At 39.7% G+C, this 23,727-nt stretch overlaps 1 protein-coding gene across 1 annotated transcript; it reads left to right on the forward strand.

The window, feature by feature from the left end:
* The first annotated feature begins 2,911 nt into the window (after positions 1–2,911).
* Positions 2,912–22,551, forward strand: LOC136677226 (threonine--tRNA ligase 1, cytoplasmic). Its single transcript, XM_066654698.1, has 19 exons — positions 2,912–3,088; positions 4,313–4,396; positions 4,841–5,031; positions 5,462–5,585; positions 5,718–5,839; positions 9,142–9,259; positions 9,372–9,436; positions 9,531–9,609; positions 10,477–10,623; positions 13,669–13,767; positions 15,375–15,541; positions 16,031–16,193; positions 17,501–17,638; positions 17,825–17,902; positions 18,013–18,113; positions 18,392–18,496; positions 18,645–18,717; positions 20,171–20,285; positions 21,154–22,551. The coding sequence occupies exons 1-19, from the start codon at positions 3,029–3,031 to the stop codon at positions 21,300–21,302; spliced, it is 2,178 nt and encodes a 725-aa protein (XP_066510795.1). The 5' UTR covers positions 2,912–3,028; the 3' UTR covers positions 21,303–22,551.
* The last annotated feature ends 1,176 nt before the right edge of the window (positions 22,552–23,727 follow it).

Here is a 23,727-nt window from a genome sequence, read left to right on the forward strand (position 1 = left end):
CCTCATGGCTCTATGGTAAACTGGTAGATTGCAAATTGGAAAGTCTTTATAATTGACTAGATATCATGAGTGTTTGTGCCATTATTGGTTTACAGTTCATTACCCAGCAGACAACAGCGGCTCAGGATGACTGAGACTGGTAGGACATTTACTTCAACCTAACTAAGCCTGTTCACTGTTCCCCTGCCTCACACTATACACATTCTGGTGGGCCCAGAATCAATGGGTGCAAAGCAGGAGCACACCCTGGATGGGGTGCTATCTATCACAGGGCATCACACACATACTCACACATTCACAGACTAAATTATACACATGTGGAATCACAGACTCATCTCTATTCATTTTTGTATGTCCTCATTTTTGAATATTTGTTGCACTGTAAATATGCCAACGTGACCCACATGTAATCATTACTTTCAGCCTTTAAAACCTTTAAAATACATTTTAGCCGTCTACTACAAAAACAGCCAAAATGAAAAATACCAAATCATGGTGGGAAGTGAATTAAGGTCGGAAAGTAAATAAACCATTGTGGAAAACAGTGAATGTGGAAATAAAAAAGTATTAAATATGAGAAAATTGTTATTTGATTGACATGTTTGGATTATCATGGATTAACAATTTTAGGGAAATTAGACTTTAATGCACATAAAATAGGCCAATATAAAATTGTTTTAAATTAGAACTCCTTCTGTGAGGAGTTGGTGTGTTCTCCCCGTGTCCACGTGGGTTTCCTCCGGGTGCTCCGGTTTCCTCCCACAGTCCAAAAACACATGTTGGTAGGTGGATTCGCGACTGAAAAGTGTCCGTAGGTAGGGGGAAGTTCAATTTCGGCCTACATCATAAAATGTGTCGGTTTATTTATACATAAATTCTACCCTCCGTTCCTTTTCAAGAAAATGATCTGTGTCATACCAACAAGGCGCCTTTTCCAGGGACTTGACTAGTGTCCTCTCAATGGCCAGCAGAGCTAGGCTGCTTAAACGGCCTTGGCCAATGTGAAGTGTGTCCGCCTGTGAGTGCTTTGTGACGGTGGAGGGGCTCAGCAGCACCCGCTGGACAGAAACTGTGATAGAAGTCAGTCTCCAAACACAAGCAGCTACAAAAAAACCCCACCAGAAATAGAAGCTCGATTTGTCGCTAGTCGTTTTTAACAAAGAAAATACCGCTAAGAGGATTAAGAAAATCTCCGGTTCAACTCAGAACAGAATGAAAATTTAATGCTCCCGCGAATCTCTACACCAAAGGATCGCTGATTCGCTCATTTCGCTGTCAATCAAAAAGGGATTCAGCCTCAGACAGATCATCCAATCATCATGCAGAAGCTGAGCGTCCAGGCCAGCCGAGGCCAGCCCACCAGCGGCGATTGCACTAAAACTGCAAGGGAAGCTCAGCTTCCCCTAAAATGTAAAAAAATAAGTGATCAAATATACACTGTTGTGTGTACATGTCATTGAATAAATATGCACTACAACGCGATTAACTTTTGTTCAGAATCAGCTTCTTATCACTGGTAAAGACGTGGCTTTCCTCTCAATCATTCCCGCTTCACAGTGCTTTAATCAGTTTAATTGGATAAATGCTGGGCTTTGTCCCGCCCATCGGACGCTCAGCGTCTCTGGGGGTCTATGGGGCAGTGGGCTGGCCTCGGCTGGCCCGGACGCTCAGCTTCTGCATGATGATTGGATGATTTGTCTGAGGCTGAATCCCTTTTTGATTGACAGCAAAATGAGCGAATCAGCGATCCTTTGGTGTAAAGATCCGTGGGAGCACAGGCGGACACACTTCACATTGGCCAAGGCCGTTTAAGCAGCCTAGCTCTGCTGGCCATTGAGAGGACACTAGTCAAGTCCCTGGAAAAGGCGCCTTATTGGTATGACAGGGTCACGGATCATTTTCTTGAAAAGGAACGGAGGGTAGAATTTACGTACAAATAAACCAACACATTTTATGATGTAGGCCGAAATTGAGCTTTCCCTCCTTGAAAGACCAGCATCCGCCACTGCAGCCCACTGCCCCATAAACCCCCAGAGACGCTGAGCATCCGATGGGCAGGACAAAGCCCAGCATTTATCCAATGACTCTCGTTTCGCTGCACTTCGCTGCTTTGCTATTGAACTCTGTTTAAAGCACTGAAACTGTGGGAAAGCCGCGTCTTTACCAGTGATAAGAAGCTGATTCTGCACAAACGTTGAGCGCGTTGTAGTGCATATTTATCCAATGACATGTACACACAACAGAATATATTTGATCACTAATTTTTTTTATTTTTATTTATATTTTAGGGGAAGCTGAGCGTCCCTTGCAGTCTTAGAGCAATCGCCTCTGGTAGGTAGGTAGGTATGTATGTGTGTGTGTGTGTGTTGTGAGTGTGTGTTGCCCTGTGAAGGACTGGCGCCCCCTCCAGGGTGTATTCCCGCCTTGCGCCCAATGATTCCAGGTAGGTTCTGGACCCACCGCGGCCCTGAACTGGATAAGCGCTTACAGACATTGAATGAATAGCGGCACATAAAGAACTGTTTCCACTTTTATGCACCAGTCAAAAAACAACAACAAAAAAAGTAATAATAATAAATAATAATAAATAAATAACAATAAAGCTCAAAGCTCTGTTAAGCATGTAATAGCCTCCATGGGTTTATGAAATAAGAAGCCTGGGCTGTCTGATTTTGTGTTTTTGAGATTGTTGTTACAGTGCAGATTTAAAAGGGAAATGCTTAGTCATGGCTCTGATTGTTTATATCACTCAGGACAGATTGTATGGTGTATAAACAAAGACGTTAAAACTTAAACTTGGTTCTACTGGAAAGGCCCTTTAATCAGCGCATATTGGTTCGATTCAGTTTGATTCATTTTTATTCATTGAGTGGAACCGATTCTTGGGGGTGATTCACTCACGAGGCGGATGACGTCGCCAGTTGCATCAGACGCCGGTGTGTGAGAAGGAGAAGGAGAAGCAAAGAGCGCCACAATTTTGTGTTAAAGGGGTCTTCTTGCCTAATAAGTTTGTTTGTGTCTTCCCACGATGGCGGAGGAGGCCGTTACCGAACAAATAAAGGCGCTACAAGTGGAGGAAGGAAAGCAGGTACCGTTAAAGATACTTACTACACTCGAATTTAGCCTGTTAGCCTCCATTCAGGAACACGCTGTGACAGATGTTAGCTTTAGATACACAATAAAGGTATGTTCGATTTTTTATTCAGTTTAATAGTGGTTAAAGAAACTGTATTATTTCATATCGATGTTAAAACGATGTTAAAACACAATGCGCCTTAAAAGGACTTGGAGAAAGAAGTATTCATTTTGATGGTGGAATGTGTTCTTGTTTTCTTGTTGTTTAATGTTTCAAAAATATCTGCCTTTCTCTTTCATTCATCCATTATCTGTAACCGCTTATCCAATTTAGGGTCGCGGGGGGTCCAGAGCCTACCTGGAATCATTGGGCGCAAGGCGGGAATACACCCTGGAGGGGGCGCCAGTCCTTCACAGGACAACACAGACACACACACATTCACTCACACACTCACACCTACGGACACTTTCAAGTCGCCAATCCACCTGCAACGTGTTTTTGGATCTGCCTTTCTCTTGTTTAATGTAAACTGTGTTCATGTTAAAGCCACGTCCACACGTCGATAAAACACATGAAAACACTTCCGTCATCCGCATTATATATTTATTATGAAAACAAACGCATTTAAGCATTAATTGAGGGTTAAATGTAAATATACCCCATTCAACTTAGTCACCACACCGCTATTTCCCTCTTTCCACCCCTTCACTGCTCACTTGTATCTCATAATCCCGAGAGCAGGAAGGGTTGATTCCTTAGGTATCATGATGTAAGAAACTGGCTATCTGAATCTAAAAGAGAGATGTACGAAATGTGTGCAATTTAAAGAATCCAAGAGAAGGATTAGTTTAGGGTGGAAATACGTTAAGAAACTGGCCACATATAAAAACTGTACTTATATTTTTCTGCTTACACCCTGTCCCACCTGAGATCTGGGATTCATTCGGGGACAGTTTGCTTTTCAACACCCTAGATGTCCTATAAGTATCTCTCCACTATTGTTGTGTATCCAAAAACAAAATTTACACATGAAAAGATGGGACTACTTATAACTTTATTTTAAAAGCCTTGTTGCCTAGATATGTATTGAGTTAATAAGAGGTGTAATAACTGTAATTAGACAACAAACGTTTGAGGTGACTAATCCTGCTCTCTGTTATAGGTGGAGTTGCATGTTTGCTTTGCAGAGCTGGCTGTTCTAGTCACTCTCATTCCCTCTCTGTTTGTCCTCCTCAGGGTGGAACGCCAGACAAGGCCAGCAAAGATGGAGGAAAGAAGAAAAACAAAGGACCTGCAGGAGATGGAAGCAGCAGAGCTGAGGTCTCCTAGATCTATATAGCCATAGCTTTGGCACATAAACCCATTTTCTTGGTTGCTAAAATCTTCTTCAGTCTTAGCTTTGTGAGGCTAATCCTTTAAGGAGCAATCAGTAATTTTCTCCAGTCCTTGTCATGAAACAGCCGTTATACTGACACATCTTTTGCTAAGCTTTTTTAAACATGGCTGCCTTCACTTGGGGCACTTGCTCTATGGAGAGTATACTAGTGTTTCATAGACTGCAAAGCAGTCTCAACTGACAATTAATAGGAAAACGGCTTGTTTTTGATATTATTTTTATTATTATTTATCTTAAAATTTAATTTATGTATTAGATTATATGTAGTTGATGTACGACTTGACCATTTTTGACTGAGAGGCATTGTTATGTTTTTGCATATTGTTTTATTAAACAGTGTTATGCTTCCTGTCTATTTGCATTTGTAGCTCAAACCTCCACCGCAATATATTGAAGACCGCCTGGTCCTTTACACCAAGCTGAAAGCTGAGCACGATGCTTTGTTGGCGGAGAGGGCAGAGAAGGACAGCAAGCCTATCAAGATCACTCTACCTGATGGAAAAGTGGTGGATGGAGAGTCCTGGAAGACCACACCATACGAGATTGCCTGTGGTATCAGGTTAGAGAAATATGGCCCAACTGTCACAGACCCTATTGACATTTTTATATAACATTACTAGAAATGTAAATATGTTTGCATGAAAAATAGCCAGAGAAATTTCTTCGCCTGTTAAATTAGGACATACAATTCTTCATATCAGTGATGCATATTTGAAGCAGCCAAACACACACAAATGTTTTTGATTCCTGGCCACTTGTAATTGTTGTAATGAGCCAATGCAACCTTATTATAATGTGGTCTTTGCTGTTGGCCTTGTGTGGATTGCCACAAAATGGTACACACTTTATTGTGACCTTCTCACAAATTCTTTCCATATTCTGAGGTTTTGCGTACAGTCAATAAGCAAAAATATCTAAACTAGATGGCAGCAGTCATTTATCATTAAATAATGGAACTGTTTGTTCTTTGTCAAATTGGCAATAAACAGTCAAGGCCTTGCTGACAACACAGTGATTGCTAAAGTGAACAATGGTGTGTGGGACCTGGACAGACCTCTGGAGGGAGACTGCAGTCTGCAGCTGCTTAAATTTGATGATGAGGAGGCACAAGCCGTAAGTACAGAGTAGTTCATCGTTTCTCTTGTCTATCTCTCTTCCGGATGTATCTTACAGCTGTGTGATTTTACATTAGTTGTACGGTTGTTACATTGCTACCGCAAATTTTATAAAATGTTTTGCCTTTAGGTCTACTGGCACTCCAGTGCCCACATCATGGGGGAGGCCATGGAGAGAGTTTATGGAGGTTGCCTGTGTTATGGACCACCAATAGAAAATGGCTTCTACTATGACATGTTCCTGGAGAATGAGTAAGTGTCTGAATTGTGTTTTATAGCAGTGCTGTGTAATATTTGGGGTGGCACAGTGGTGCAGCAGGTAGGTGTCGCAGTCACACAGCTTCAGGGGCCTGGAGGTTGTGGGTTCGATTCCCGCTCAGGGTGACTGTCTGTAAGGAGTGTGGTGTGTTCTCCCCGTGTCCGCATGGGTTTCCTCCAGGTGCACCGGTTTCCTCACACAGTCCAAAAACACACGTTGGTAGGTGGATTGGCGACTCAAAAGTGTCCGTAGGTGTGAATGTGTGTGTATGTTGCCCTGTGAAGGACTGGCGTCCTGAACTGGATAGGGGTTACAGATAATGAATGAATGAATGAATGAATGTGTAATATTTCTGACTATCAGGTTTACTCTACTGTTCCACATAGCCGTAAGTATCTACACGTGTCTGAAGAGGCTGCAGGTATGGGGAGTATAAATATCATTATTTCCTTATGAAATCTCCTCCGTCTCTTTTGATTTATCTTAACAGTGGTAGAGCAATATTAATAGTGATCCTAATCATTGATACTTTAAGAATCTTAATTAATATCTAGAAAATAAGGGAAGAATGTGATATCATATTTAACTTAAAGTTCCTTAAAATAGGAAAGATGATATGGATTAATTTAAAACGTACATCATTGCGTTTCCATTTCTCAGAAAAAAAAGTTAACTTTAAATGTGAATAAATTGTAAAAAAATTTGCAGAGCAATTATTAGCAAAAACGGACAGAAATTAGGTCAAGTTTATATTCTGAAACTTCTGACTGTAAAAAACATTTTGTATTGAGTCTATTTTAGAAGCAGGTGAGCTTCAGAAGCACTTTAATTCATTTGGTAAAACACATGGCTGATATAATAATTGGCAAAACTTTAGAATAACTGCACTTATAAAAGTTTATAAATGGTTTATGTTGTTAATACATAAATAGTCAATAATCAGTTACAACACAGAGATAGAAAACGCAGGAGTGAGCTGTTGTTTGCCAAATAGTGAACCCACATCCATCTGCACTGCCCTCAAAGATCTGAACTCGACAGATACTGACCTTACTTTGTCTTGTCCTTCAGTCGACGTTAAGCTTGTCAGGTCCAGTGCGTATTTGTTAATAAGTTTAACCATTTAATGAATTAACCACCAACAGAGTGTTCTTTTTCTTCATTAATGATAATGTGGTGTACTTTAATATGTGAAATAACTAAATTCACATTCTCAGGTCTTATTCTTTGCCTTGATATTTTAAGTATGTTCTCTGACATTTCAATATTAGACAATGAAGATGTTACTATTATCCTTTTTCTCTCTGTGTTACAAATGATTATTAATGACTATACGGTGTTTACAATGTAATTAATTACATTTAATAAACAGGCTTTATAAGAAGTCTTGTTTTAAAGTGGTACCCAATAATTTAGTAGATTTATTGTTTGACATGCCTCTACTTCCCCCTGGCAAAAAATATAAACTCATACACCTAGAATTATACTCCTGTAGAAATTAAACTAATTATAGACACGACACAGAGCAAATTTTGTGAAATACATAAAAAGTTCGGGATTTTGTGAAACGCACCTGAAACAAAAAACATTAAATTATTTTAATAAATGCCATATTTTCCCAATTCAACTAGAGGAAAATATTATGGAATCATCAACAGAAGATAATTCGTTCTGTGTTGCTATGTTTCTGTCTTTAATAACCTGAATTATTTGAGGCATGGCTTTGGGCTTTGGGCTTTCGCGGTGGGTCCAGAGCCTACCTGGAATCATTGGGCGCAAGGCAGGAATACACCATGGAGGGGGCGCAAGTCCTTCACAGGGCAACACACACACACACACACACACACACACATTCACTCACACACTCACACCTACAGACACTTTTGAGTCGCCAATCCACCTGCAACGTGTGTTTTTGGACTGTGGGAGAAAACCGGAGCACCCAGAGGAAACCCACGCAGACACAGAGAGAACACACCACACTCCTCACAGACAGTCACCCGGAGCGGGAATCTAACCCACAACCTCCAGGCCCCTGGAGCTGTGTGACTGTGACACTACCTGCTGCACCACCGTTCCGCCCGAGTTTCTTTATCATCCTGAAAAATTATTTTCTCAACACCAAACTTATTTGAGAGAAAACATTTCAACAGTTTCAGTATCCACCTGTGATTTGACTTTTGAGTTAATGACTACCATCTCATCTGGTCCTTTACCAGACATGTATTCCTGGGGATTTAAAGAGTGTATATATATTTATTTATTATTATTATTTATTTATTTATTCTGCTTTAATTCAGGCAGTCATCTGTTATATGTTTCATTAGAATGGCACCTGACAAATTTCCGCGTCATGTTCCTGGCCAATGCAGAGTCATGATGCTTAACTGAATACTGCTTTAAACAAGAAGCCTGAAAGTTCATCTCTTAAACTAAAATTATTCTGTGTCATATTTGTCATTAGTTTATTTGTTACAAAGTAAATAAGCTGTGTGAACATCATCAGTGTTGATTCCTTAATTTTTGCCAGGGGTAGTACTTTCCTGTTCTAAAGCCCTGCTTTCTACTTTTTCCTTATTTTGACACCATTAGTAACACAAATGTTGAAAAGCTTCCATTCAGCCTTGCTTCATGCTTTGGTATTTCAGCAGCCTAGAGATTTTAACATACTTTGCATAGCATTTAAATGGGAGGCAAATTGTTAAAGTCAGTTGTTTACCAGCTAGTCTAATAACCATTGTGCAGAAATATGTGACAGGGCCTGAATAGTGAGTAGGATTTTGAATTGCATTCCATTCTCTTGCCACAAGGTCAGATTTTTAAGTCTAATGAATTCATTTGTTGATGTTTGAATATTAAGTAGATGCTTAAGAAATTACAATTTCAAAGCGCACTCTGCCAGTCTGTTCAGATTGAGTTTGAAGAGATTGGTTATAAACAATTTTATTTGACCTTTTGTTTGACTGGGAGCTTTTCCTCTGGCTTCAAATTAGTGAGAGGGAGGGAAATAATAAGTGCTGTTATTTTCTTACTGAAAGCCAATTTATGCTAATTATATTCTAGGAGATGATTTGACTGTCAAGCTGCACCTTGTTTATGGTTTAAATGTGTCAGCCCCAGAACAGGTTCTCCATAGTGCCAAATGAGGTGACTGGTAATGGAGAAAGTTTCCTGCATTGGTGGCATCCAGGAGATGTTTGGCATCTCTTTTTCACCACTTTTGGGGATATTTATTTAGCACTTAATGTTTATTCATGAACACTGAACTGTTTCTATCCTATTCTTTTCCTCTCAGAGGTGTATCGAGTAATGACTTCCCCTGTCTTGAGAACCTGTGTAAGAAGATCATCAAGGAAAAGCAGCCCTTTGAGAGGCTGGAGATAACGAAGGAGACCCTGCTGGAAATGTTCAAGGTAGGAGCTTTGCCTTTGACTGTGGGTAAAAAAGGGAGTTCATGAAGGGGCACCTACGCCGAGGCTTCTCTGAGGTCTGTGCCAATAGTTTGTGCTTTTGTTTCATCTGCAGTATAACAAGTTTAAGTGCAGGATCCTGAATGAAAAAGTCACCACCCCAACAACCACTGTTTACAGGTAAGGCCCTGGTGTAACCTCTCAAACATGTGCCATTTCTCTTTTCTGAACATCTGATGAAATGGATTTTTTTTTCTTCTCCTTACTTTCGAAGGTGTGGCCCTTTGATTGACCTGTGTAGAGGGCCCCATGTAAGACATACTGGCAAGATAAAGGCCCTGAAGATCCATAAGGTACGGACTCCAATGTTTATATAATACGAATAGATTCGATTATGTTAGATAATGTGAATTATTTTTTTTACATATATCTAATAAAGCTGATAGGGCGGCACGGTGTCGCAGTCACACAGGGGCCTGGAGGTTGTGGATTCAATTCCCGCTCCGTGTGTTCTCCCTGTGTCCGCGTGGGTTTCCTCCGGGTGACTGTCTGTGAGGAGTGTGGTGTGTTCTCCCTGTGTCTGCGTGTGTTTCCTCCTGGTGACTGTTTGTTAGGAGTGTATTGCGTTCTCCCTGTTTCCACGTGGGTTTCCTCTGGGTGCTCCGGTTTCCTCCCACAGTCCAAAAACACATGTTGGTAGGTGGATTGGCAACTCAAAAGTGTCCATAAGTGTGTCTGTGTTGCCCTGTGAAGGACTGGTGCCCCCTCCAGGGTGTATTCCCCCCTTGCGCCCAATGATTCCAGGTAGGCTCTGGACCCACCGCGACCCTGCACTGGATAAGGGTTACAGATAATGAATGGATGAATGATAAAGCTGATAGCTTGTCATGTTTATTGTATTGCTGTTATTAAACCTCAATCTCTTTTACTAAAGGAGCAACAATGAAGAAATGTTATTAACTTTAGTGCCAGTGTAATTTTATTCCAAGTAATTATGGTCCAGTTTGTGGTTCACGTAATATTAAAAAACTCAAAAATGTTTGGGAAAAAAAAAGAAAGATATGTATGATATTCTGATTTGACTGTCACCATTTTCTAAAATGAAATTTCCAAAAAACGGTTCCTGACTGCTAGCATTTCTGACATCCTGCAGTTTACAGCAAACTTTGTTGTGATGCAGAAGGTAATAGATACTTTTTTTTTTTTTTTGGCTGCTGCAGAACTCCTCCACATACTGGGAAGGTAAAGCGGACATGGAGAGCCTTCAGAGACTGTACGGTATCTCCTTCCCTGACCCCAAGATGCTAAAGGAATGGGAGAAATTTCAAGAAGAGGCGAAGGACAGGGACCATCGCAAGCTGGGAAGGGTATGGCTTTTGTATATGTGTGGTTTATGCAGATGTTGTTTAGTGTCGTGGGGCCAGGTGTGATATTCTGGGAGGGGAATTTTGCACAGCTGGTAGTGCGACCTTCTTGATCCTGAAAAGAAACTGTGCTTGAGTTTTGAAATCTTTCCAGTGCCATATAGAGGTGGAATTTAACGTAGGGGACACATGATACATAAGCTATATACGTGCATCTAAAGTAAAAGTAACTGATAAAAGTAACTAAAATTGGGAGCTGATTGTTCTATTGCCTGCAGCATTTATTCTTTATTATTATTATTTTTTTAATTAAGATGCAAACATTTTGGGAGATATTTGCTTGAAGCAAAAACAATCCTCATAACAGTGTGGTGTAAAATTCGAGCAGCAACAAAAAAAAAATTGCTCCCAATTTATTTATAAAACTATCTACAGTTTTGTCCCCTGCTGTTAAAAATAGCACAGCCTTTTTAAAGTAAACCCAGTTTCCAGACACTCATTAAACCCTCGACCTATAGGATTTTCAACAAAAAATCGCCATTTAATATTTGTCCAATTAACTCCGGGTCTCATTTTAGTTTTTAGGGGAGAAATACTTTTTTAATAATGGACAAGCTATCTGTATTGAACAGTTAGAAACTAATGGGTGAATAGCGTTGATCAGTAGAGGCTGCCAAATGCTTTTGTTATTGTGATATTCCTTGCCATAAACTAACACCAAATTAATAAACTTTTAATGCCAAATCTAATTTGTTTCATGTCACTTCACCCCAGATGTACAGGGGTTAGACAATGAAACTGAAACACCTGTCATTTTAGTGTGGGAGGTTTCATGGCTAAATTGGAGCAGCCTGGTGGCCAATCTTCATTAACTGCACATTGCACCAGTAAGACCATGTGCATCCAATGGTTCAAACATTGTGTCCTGAAGGCGGTGCCGTGTATCAGGACGACAATGCACCAATACACACAGCAAGACTGGTGAAAGATTGGTTTGATGAACATGACAGTGAAGTTGAACATCTCCCATGGCCTGCACAGTCACCAGATCTAAATATTATTGATCCACTTTGGGGTGTTTTGGAGGAGCGAGTCAGGAAACGTTTTCCTCCACCAGCATCACGTAGTGACCTGGCCACTATCCTGCAAGAAGAATGGCTTCAAATCCCTCTGACCACTGTGCAGGACTTGTATATGTCATTCCCAAGACGAACTGACGCTGTATTGGCCACAAAAGGAGGCCCTACACCGTACTGATAAATTATTGTGGTCTACAGCCAGGTGTTTCAGTTTCATTGTCCAACCCCTGTAATTGATTGTTTAAAATTACAAGTTGGGACAGCACTGTGAAAATGCTTAATTTAACAAATAAATTAAGAATATCTCTAAACTGACCATTAATGCGTGGTATACGAAGTTTCTCAAAATTATATAAAAAAAATACAGCAGAAAAACCAATGCTAAACCAAAAACCAAAAGGGCAAAGTCAAAATCAACGAAAAACGATGTAAAAAGGAGCAACGTTCCTGTGAATGCAGGTCTCAAACCACAAAGACTAAATCACACATTAACAAACGTGCAAGACATGAGCGACTAATATTGTCCCAACATGACAATAATCACAAAATTTGTGAAAAAAAGTGACAACCCCAATTAAGAAAAGAAAAAGAAGTGTATGATTGGATTATTTGTTGAAGAACTGCATAACAATGCCAAACTGATGCAAAAAATGTTCATATGTCCAATCAAAACAAACAAATTGTATGATTAGTGGTTTAAAGCTGACACACCGAAGCATGCTGTCCACAGCTTAATTCCTTACTGAATACTGGTGGGTCAGTTTGGTCTCCTCTGAACTTGAGATCTTGTGCCAAGTTTGTAGGGAATATCCTAAACACGGCAGAGAGAACAGTCACTTGTGTGTCAACAAATCTCTCAGCCACATTGCATGTTTAGCAGCCAAATAAAATAAACGCTATAGTAACTGGACGAGTGGACACATGCCCACAGCAGATGAACAGTAAAGCTGATCCCAAGTTGATCACTTGAATGGGATTTTTATGCTTGGTATGAATCCTTTGTTGTTCAATGTAGTTACAGTTGTAAGAACGCACACGTTTAAAGAAAAATTATATACAGGAGGTCCTTGGGTTACGTCAGTCCCGAGTTACGATGTTTCGTGGTTATGACACATCTCCCATTTACTGTATAAAGCCTTGTTTCAACTTAAGTGGTTTTGTGTCATAAACGTCGTAACGTGACCTTCGTGTTTGGTGTGCGCGGTGCGGCGGAAGAATACACGGTTACGCGGCTCGGGACCGAGGAGGATAGGTGTTAGGATAGGATAAGTGCTTACAGTATGTTATTTACGTACAGTATGTACGTATATTCCGACTTACACCGAAAATCGGTTTACGATGCGGCGTAGGAACCGATCAACGTCGTAAGTCGAGGACCCCCTGTATATATATTTACATAGATTTACATTACCTATAATCTACAGTAGATTAGATGACAACTTTTGAGAATTTTTATTCAGCAAGTCTTCACTTCTGTGTGACAAGAAGAGATTGGTCTGCAACTTTTTTTTTTATGTCCAGATATTGTGTTGGGCAGTCCTCCTTGGTGCACTAATGACTGAGGCAATAATCTGGCCACGCTCTGATTTGAGCTTTGACGTGTGGAGACTCCCCGTGCTCCTGTGTCCTCTCAATTAACCACTGCCGGGTCTGCTGGGGGGGGTCTGTGTGGGAGAAAGCTGGCAGATGCCTGTCTCCTTAATGTGCCATCTGCCAGCGGGCACACCGATGGGCACACAGGGAGCGCTTTGTTACAACAAAACAGAGAGAGCTAATCAGACATGCCTGACTGTGTTCCTCCACTTTTCCTTTTTTCTGCCTCCTATCTGCTAGGTCTTTCTTTTTGGTTTTGTTTTTCCATTTTGTCATTCTCCCACTCTCTTTTCTCTCTACTTCACTGTCTCTCTCGCTCACACACACACACACACACACATGCTTTATGTTTTTTTTTTTTTTGTTTTGTTTTCAGGAGCAGGACTTGTTTTTCTTCCATGACCTCAGCCCTGGTAGCTGCTTCTTCCTCCCAAAGGGAGCGTACATCTACAACACACTTGTGGAGTTTATAAGGGTAAGCTTCCTCTCCTCGTTATCCAGTGTTGATAATGCTCCAGATTACTGTACTCATCTGAGCAAAGCCTGACCTTTTTGGAATAGGGATATCAGGCTGTGCTGCATTAGAGTTTTAATGACTGAGAGGTTAGCTTAAGGGGTCAGCCACCTAATATGTCTGAACAAAGCAAAGCGTGTTCATTAACTTTGAGCACTGCAAATGTTTTTCCTCTCAGTAGTCTCCAGTTAAGAACACAGTAGCTTAACTACAGGACTGTAAACCACCAGTATACCTGTTGGAGTTCTAGTTAGCTCACAAGGCACTCTACTGAAGACACATCTCCAGCACCTTCAGTTTAATTTAACCTGTATCTTTGTATGACTTAGTAATTGTTGTGTGTGCTGATGAGGATTGATACTGCTATTTACAAATGGTACTCAAAATTATGGAGCTATGTCAGTTAAAATGTCAGTGTCTAGAATCATATTCTAGCATGTTAGCAACATCCAGCATTTACTTTCCAAGGTCATTTACATCACATAACATCTAGCGATATGAACGCAATTTTTTTACATTTCACCACTATTACGATTAATGAATAATTATTTAGTTTTTGTATTTTTGACTCTCATAGTTCAGTGATGAGGCTTGTGCTGTAAATATGCTCCAGTATTAAAGCTGGGATATTTTTTCTTATATTGCTGGGAGCTTGTTTTCTGAGCACTGTTTATATTTGGTGTGTGATTGTGCTTTGGTCACTGAAACCAGCATTTACATTTGACATCTTTTTTCCAGTGTTGTCTTAATTATAGTCAAAACACAGCCGAACGAAAACACAGACGCTGTGTTTTTCTTTGGTACGGGCTGCTCGAGTCGCTTGGTCCGTCTCTGCGTTTAGCTTGCTTCCATGTGGCAGATAGGGGCAGAATCAAGCCCTTGGTAGCTTGGTAGAATGGTTTTAAAGCGGCAGTACATGAACAGTGGGGACATGACAGAATATAGACAAGATTATGTCGATTAGAAGTCCTGAATGTCGATTTCGATTAATTGGCCAGCCCTAGTAACTTCCATAGGAAAGTTTTTATTTGACAGCATAGAATTATACACCTCCAAGGCAACAAGAGGCATTGTTGCTGTGTATAAAATGTCATCCCATCACTCACCGTGTTGTTAATTCAAACACGGCTGCTTTTATTGAGGGCAACCAAATTCAGGTCAGATTTTACACTAAATTAAAAGAGTAAGGTTACAGGTTTTTATATATATCTAAAAGTGGAAGTCATTGGCAGCTGGTAGGTAGCCAGCAGCTGTTTCATCTCATGGTCAGTGGAGGCTTCCTCACATGTAAATCAGTGCACAGTTAGCCAAATGTAATTGTCACTGGCTGATTGCCAGCTGCCATTTTAATACTATCAGCTACCACTGGCTGCTGCCTGCTTCCAACTTTACATAGAAACTTTATTTCTGCTAATTATATATTGACTGATGTCTTTAGGTTTTTGAAAGCCATTGCATTGATTCCTAATATTTTACAAGTAGTTCACTGTGGAGCAGAATGGATTTGGGGAATGCGCAATGATCCTTTTTATTTAGGTGTGTGACATTTTGTTTTATCTGGTCCGCAGAGCGAGTACAGGAAAAGGGGTTTCCAGGAAGTGGTCACTCCAAACATTTACAATAGCAAGCTCTGGCAGACCTCTGGCCATTGGCAACACTACAGTGACAACATGTTCTCTTTTGAAGTCGAGAAGGAGATCTTTGCCCTCAAACCCATGAACTGCCCTGGACACTGGTAGGAGCTTGTTTTATAATATGACAGCAATATTTCAAATATAGAATAACAATGCTTCAGCCAAAAGTATAAGGTTCCGTAAACATCCAGTCCTATGTAGCTACTGCATAAATTGTGGACAACAGACACACAGCACTTTCATTAATGTATGTACTATAAATGAAAATCTTGGTGTACAATCACAGCCTGTGATTTTATAGAAAGATGACATGACTACATACATTTCTTTTCATGATTTTGATCAGAGAGGTATATATAAAAATACATTTAACCCATTCGTAGATATGAATGTGACATACATGGTTTTTTTTAATTGTAGTAATTGTTTCCTCTTCAGTAACTACTTGTTCAAATCACTGTTGAAAGCCACTCTTCATATCATAAGGGAAACTATCTACGCTGCATACATGTTTGGTTTTAAATTATTCTCATGTTTAGTCTGCATTGTAAACAGTGAGTGTTTATTTTTAACCCTTGTTGTCCCTGCAGCCTGATGTTTGACCACCGGCCGCGCTCTTGGAGAGAACTGCCTCTGCGTCTGGCTGATTTTGGGGTCCTGCACCGTAATGAACTCTCGGGGGCTCTGACTGGTCTGACCCGTGTCCGGCGCTTCCAGCAGGACGATGCCCACATCTTCTGCTCAATGGATCAGGTGTGGCCTGCTAATCCACTAAGACACTTTTCTTAAATGGGCATTGGCACATTTCTCTATTTATTTATTATGGTCACGCCTTGTAGGGGTGGGAGCGAAATAATAATGTTCACAATAATACGGGTATGGTTTTTAATTCAATGAGGGTTTTGCCATCTTTTGATACTGTGATGTAAGTGCAAGCTTTCAAATGCAGGTGCATGAACGTGACTTGAGTTCAAGCTAGAGCTGGGGGATATATCGCAAATATCCATATATTCCATAGTATTTTTTTACACGATTTTGAATAGGACCATATTCGTTATATTGAGTATGCCGAGGATACACAGGTTTCCATTTGAGTCCATTTAAAACAGTGCACAAATGTCCCGTTCAGTACGTGCTTTTCTCGCACCTACCCATATGAGTCCACGCACACTCGCGCGCGCCCACACAAACATACACACTCACACCACGCTGTCCTTCCATCGTTTGCGTATGCCGTTCAAGCAGTTCTCAGCATATATATCGTGCACACTCAGGTCTACCTCTCTGATAACTGTGAGGCAACAAAGGACAAAAATGAAACCTGTGGTGAAGCTTTAATTCCAAAATAGAGCTCTGTTAAGACCATGACTTGTTTCAGACACGCTGCTCTCCCACAGCATGAGGGAGGGGCAGAGAATGCACTTCTCATTGGTCATCACTTTTATTTAGCCAATCAGCCGACAGACTTGGCTGCCCATCGTTTAGTTCTGCAGCCAATGGAGTCACAGTCCCGCCTACAGGGGTTTGTTGGTTTCTGAAAAAAAATATCTTAGTTTAGCGCCGTGTCTCAAAGAAACTACATTTAATTTTTCCCTCAACACATCTGTGATGACAAAAAAAATCACATTGTCTTTTCATATAATATATAAATATAACATTAAATTATGTACATGAACTGTTTGTGAAGACATCATTTGTTTACTTTGTCATAAAAGACATAAGTTAAGCAGCAGCTTGGATGCAGGCAGTTTGTTTCTTAATGCGAGATATTCATATCCAGATATGAGCTTTTGACCATATCGCCCAGCCCTTAATGCCTTTCATCTTTATGTCACTGTGTGATTTTGTCTTTGTTGTTTGAGACCTGCATTCACAGGAAGATTGCTCCTTTTTACATTGTTTTTCATTGATCTGGATTTGTCCTTTTTGTTTTGTTTTGATCCTCTATAGCATTGGCTTCTTCTGCAGTTTTGATAATTATTAGAAAATGTGTTTACATAACATTAATGATTGGTGTAGAGATGTTCTAAATTTATTTGTTGAACATTTGAATTTATCAGATTGAATCTGAGATTAAGGGCTGTCTGGACTTCCTGCGTGCCGTGTATGATGTGTTTGGCTTCACCTTCAAACTGAACCTCTCCACTAGACCAGAGAAGTTCCTGGGTGAGCCGGAAGTCTGGGACCAGGCTGAGAAGGTAAACGCTGGATTTTAGCCCATTGCTGCATCAGAATTGAACATTGACACAATTCAGATTAAGCCCATTCTTGTTCAGTGACCATTTCAATACGAATATGAAATTATTTGATGCACATTTCAAAACATGGCAGATGGTCCTGTAATATTCATAAACAGCTATTGTGTCTCCTTCTGGTCTCTGCAGCAACTCGAGAACAGTCTGAATGAGTTTGGGGAAAAATGGGTGTTGAACCCAGGAGATGGTGCTTTCTATGGACCAAAAGTATGAATATCTTGTCTTCAGACTGACCTCGGACGTCAGATCTCCTATTCCAACATTCAGTTTACAATATATGTACAGGCTTCTTATTTCTTTGAATCTGCTTGTTTCAGATTGATATTCAGATCAAGGATGCTATTGGAAGATATCACCAGTGTGCCACTATCCAGCTGGACTTCCAGTTACCCATCCGTTTCAATCTGACCTTTGTCAGGTTGGCCATGAGCTAATTTTTTGTTCTGGTCTAGCAGTTTATTAATGTAGTCTTGCTTGCTGCTAATAAATCTTGTTTGCCACTTGCACACTAATTTACAAGAGGAAGCTACAGAATTTTAAAACCCATGTTCTAGTCCTGTTAGAAATGCAACAGTGACACCTTTTGGCTACCTGTTGTTATTATTAATACACTCATGTTTACAGGCAGTCACACTCAATTATTGAACTCTGAAATCACATAGCCTCGACTTACCTGTTAAGTCTTTCTCTCTTCAGCCATGATGGAGATGATAAGAAGAGGCCAGTGATCATTCACAGAGCTATTTTGGGCTCTGTGGAGAGGATGATTGCAATCCTGACAGAAAACTATGGTGGGAAGTGGTATGTACAAACTACACTAATCAAACTGTAATGCACTAAAGACTGAAGTGTTCAGAGTCAGTGCTAAAACCATCACTGAAAACTGAAAGTGTCTGACCTCAGTCATATCTGCTGGTTAAAAAGTACTACTTGTTTTGTTTTTGTTTAGGCCTTTGTGGCTGTCTCCACGCCAGGTGATGGTTGTGCCTGTTGGACCCACTTGTGAGGAGTACGCCCAAAGAGTAAAGCTCAAAGCTTATATCAATTTTATTATACATCTTTTTAGTTATTTACGTAGTTTGATTTGTTAAAGAGACATTTAATTTTATTTACATAGTTGGGTAAAATACTTTGCACAAGTTAGATTATATTTATCCCAATTTCAGATATTTCTTTTTAACCAGAAAATGACATAAAGTCTTAAACACACACACACACACACACACACACACACACATATATATATAATTTTTTCTTCAGTATTTAGTGGGTGCACTCTTCACTTTATTCAATTTTTTTTTATATATTTTTTTCTATCAACTTATCTGTTGTTGAAGGTTTTGAGGGAGACATTTTTAAATATGTTTTCATAATTTGTGCTATTTTGCCCTGCTTATTTTCCTTTGATTTTAGTCGTCCGTATGTGAGTGGAATATCTTACTTAATAAACTCAAAAATATTGCCTAAAAATTGATAAATTGTCTGTAATGACTACATGAATGAAGGATAGTCTCAGTCCTTTGTGCAGCAGTGTGGTGTATACTGTATATCAGCAGTCCCCAACCACCGGGTCATGAGCCATTAGGTACCGGGCCACACAGAACGTTTGAATTTTTTTTTTTTTTTAATTGATTGTCAGTCTAAATGTTGATGTTTTATTTTGAAAAGTGACTTCTGTGCGGAATGACGCACAGACGCATACATGCGTAACCCACGGACGGCAAAAGAATGGATCCGCGACCCATTTGTAAACAAACCTGGTGAATCGATCCTGGCTGTGCTAGAAGAGGATCAACTGCTGGACATTGCAAATGACAGTGGCCTTAAAAGTATGTTTCAAACAACAACTGTGCCAGTGATCTGGGTTAAAATCAAGTCCGAACATCCTGAGATCGCCCAAAAAGCATTGAAAGCCCTGCTTCCATTTCCAACCACCTATCTTTGTGAAGCAGGATTTTCTGCAGTGACTGCAACCAAAACGAAACTACGGAACAGACTTCGGGTGTCACCGTCTCCCATTACCCCGAGATGGGACATTTAGCATTTGACATAAGACCACTGCGGATGATTTATTATTAGATTACGTCATTAACGATTATCGAGCAAATGTAGGCCTGAGCATATGAAGAGGCCGGTACGTGAAAATATTGTCTTAGATGAAACCGGTCCGTGGCGCAAAAAATGTTGGGGACCGCTGCTGTGTATGACGTTATAGTTACATTTAATTTGCTTTCTGTAATTTAAATAATAGTAAAATATCCTCTCTCTTTTTTAAGTTTTAGTGTCTAGTTAAAGCTGACAATATGTGCTTTCCGCATAATTTCTCCGCGGCTTTTAGTGTGTTATAAGTGAAATAACAACAATGTTTAAATGAGCACCTCCTGAGGCGATACATTTCATTAGTATTCCATTAATGTATTGTGCAGAGATCCCAATATATAGCAAATATCCCATTTCACACTCTTCCCTATTCAGGTGCAGAAGGAGTTCCACGGTGCTGGTTTGATGACAGATGTAGATTTGGACCCAGGCTGCACTCTGAATAAGAAGATCAGAAATGCACAGTTGGCTCAGTACAACTTTATCTTGGGTAAGTGAGATCAGAGGCGGCATCTCAGTAGGTCAGAAAATTAACATTTCCTCTGCTCTGTGATGAGGAACTGAAAGTTAAATATGAGTAGAATAGTCAAGTGCTTTGTATTTTCTTTTATTTAATTATTTTTTATTCTTGAAGAGTTTTCCTTGGTTGGAGTCTGAGGAACAAATCATTAATACATGCCAGACTACACATGGATTAGCTGCTCTAATTGCTTTTTTTGTGCAACTTGGAAAGAAAACGCAGAACTATGAACTGGCAAACCTTCACTTGCTTGTAGTAATCCACTGATAATCCTCCCCTTGCAGATTGCGCTGTGTTCTGAAGTTTTCACACAATGTAGTTTGGGAAATGGTCATCCGTTTGAAACAAAGTTGAGGTTAAACAGATGGTGTTTGTTGCTGTGCATCAAAGAAGCCTAATTTTGTTTGTGAATTTTGTGAATGTTCGATTTGAGCCAATAAGACGTCAAGCATTGTTTCGTAAAACCAAACTTCCAGGTAGATATTTTCATACTGATCATAGATTAATGACCTCTACCCAAACCCTGTTCAAAAAATAGTTTACTTTCATTCATTGTTAGCTATGTAAACCTTATAAATGTAATACAAAATAGCTTTTTGTTTTTACAACCGAGCACTGTGACAGTATTAAGTGTTGAAACAATAAACTCACACTCACAATGGACGCTGAGGGTATTGTTGAAATCTTCAGAGCTTAAAGAACACTGTAAATATAAATGAAATTAAGCGTAATCTAGTGGTGTATAAAGCCCTTCAGCTTTACAGTTGCTTGAAATCTTCCTCAAATATGATTATACTATGACGTCTTGACACCTTTTTCTGCTGGTTTGATTTTCTAGTGGTGGGCGAGAAAGAGAAAAGCAGCGACACTGTGAATGTCCGCACACGAGACAACAAAGTCCACGGAGAGAGGAGTCTGACTGAATGCATGGAACGTTTAAAACAGCTGAAAGCGTCGAGAACCCGCCAAGCTGAGGAGGAATTCTGAGCCTCTCACACTGTGCGTCGTTGCCTGTTTAACAAAGAGAAGGATCTCAGGGATGGGACGTTACACACTGAGGATGTGGGCAAATCTGTCCTTGAAAAAACAAATATGATAATGCCTCATATGTCATTTGCAGCTCTCATAAACTCAGATGGTCACTGTTGGATCAAAACCTTATATTTCCACAACCAAGACTTACAGGTGAAGGGAAAAGCATTCTTTACTAGGACTGGAAACAGATGTGGAGACTTAATTAATTACAGTTTCCATTGTAAGAGGAATCTGGCCTTTTTAAATTCATACTCCAAATGAATGTGTTTTGTTCCAACAGCGAAGGTATAGATCATTCATTCAGATTAGTGTTGAGTAATCATTATTTATAATTACCATTTACAGTCGCAAGACCGTGATTTCGATGGTGTCCTAAAGGCTCAGTTGGAAATCCGTCCTTAAAAGTGGAGGGGTAAACAAACATAAACTGTAATGCACTTCACCCAAATTTGCCAAGGTTTTATTCACAGTTAATGTCTGTTTTTCATTTGAGTGGAACCAAATGGGTTTTGTAGAATCGTGATCATTCATGTCAAATACTCAATGCGGTGCAAGGATTTGTTGGAACAATCTGGGGAATGTTCATTTTTCAATTTGCTGTAGTTGTGTGGTAGATATTTGGAAAATGTGAGGGTGTATGGTGACGCTTAAAAAAAAAATTGATTTTGAGGATAAAGTTGTAAAATTTGGAGAATGTAGTTCTAATAGTCTATAAAGTGCTGTTATTTCCAAAAGAAAATGTAGATAATTGGAGAATTAAACAATAACATGTTGCTGATGTGCAGGCAATTTGCTGCAGTATTTGGATTGGTTTTGTTTGTTTGTTTGAGAGACCTGTATGGAAATGTAACTATACAAATCTTCAACCTTATTCTTTTAAACATATAAACGTTCCTTCCCTTTGGATACTTCATACCTGCAGGGCGTCAACTTTTACTGCAAATAATGGCACTATATTCTCATAATTCTCATTCTCATAATCTCACCTTATTATTGAAATATCGTGATAAATTTAATTTTGTAAAAAACAGATATTTCTCCAAATTTTATGACATTTTTTGTTGGTATTATTTTTTATTAGAAGTGCACCTAAAACTGTGCCAATGGGAAAGGGACACTCTTTTTAAACCAGGTTACAATACTGTAAAATAGTCTAATAGAGGACTTATGCAAACTAAATAAATCTTATTCTTCCAATGTTCATCTCTGGTTGTGGTCTGAGTGCTTGAGACTACAGTGGAGCTTTAAAAAAAAAAAAAACAGAAAAACACTGCCCTACCCACTGCTGAACCCAATGGAAAAGCATTTTCACTTTCACTTCACTGCAGCAGACATTTGATTTCTCAGAAGCAGAGCTCCCAGGTTGGGCTTTTGAACAGATGACTGGACAGTGGTTGTGAGCAGACGACTGGCACAGGGGAGACTCAAGGACTGTGGGGCTTGGATATAGTTTTTTGTTTGTTTTTATTTAAAAAGGGGGACAGTCTGGAATCCGTCAACGCCACAGAGGGTTACAAAATGCCACATTACACTATAGAGGGGTTTGTTGAAAGCGCCTTTTTTAAGGGGGCTGTGAGCAGTTTGATACACTGAATGTTTTGAAAGGTAAGTAACCGCTGTTTCTTTTATATAATGTCAGTTAAAGTGAACGTCTGGGTCTGGTTTTAATGTGGTGCATCTATTTATCAATAAACACAACCACGAGTCCACTAAGAGAAACATGAAGTGTGGTAAATTTTATATAAAATAAGTCCAAAGGCTTTCCTTCTCGTTTCACTTTCACTTTGGCTCGTTGAACAGCTGATGCTCATCTGTTTGAGGCAGACATTCCGGTTTTTTTTTTTTCTAAGGAAAACTATCAACAAGTGTAAATATGTGACAGCGTCACTGCTGCGGTTCAGCTGTTTTAACCGTCTACTGAACATAATCAAGCTGCTTTATGTGCTTTTAAACATATTTTGTGAAAGAAACTCCCAAAACGTACCGTAATGTGATTACCTTTCTGTAACTAAATGTAAAATATTGCTGTTAAATATTGTGTAATTTAATTTTAACAACATTATTAACATTTCCTAAGTCGTTTTCTGTGTCATTTCTGAACTAACGCCCCGGCACAGCTGACTGCACAGCGGGTCACGTGACTGTGAATGTGTATTCTATATACAACGGGGGCGGAAGTCATACCCCAGTAAACAATTAGCCGTTGATTCAACGTTGAAATAACGCAATGACTGCCGTCTAATCAACGTTCTCTTAAGGTTGAAAATGAAAGTTGAAAAGACGACTATTAGACGTATTTTGGACGTCCATTGATGTTATTAATTGGTCCCGAAATAAATTACTTTTATAAAACGCGTTTTGGACGTCCACTGACGTT

The sequence above is a fragment of the Hoplias malabaricus genome, chromosome X2 (assembly GCF_029633855.1).
Source record: "Hoplias malabaricus isolate fHopMal1 chromosome X2, fHopMal1.hap1, whole genome shotgun sequence".
Lineage (NCBI taxonomy): Eukaryota > Metazoa > Chordata > Actinopteri > Characiformes > Erythrinidae > Hoplias > Hoplias malabaricus.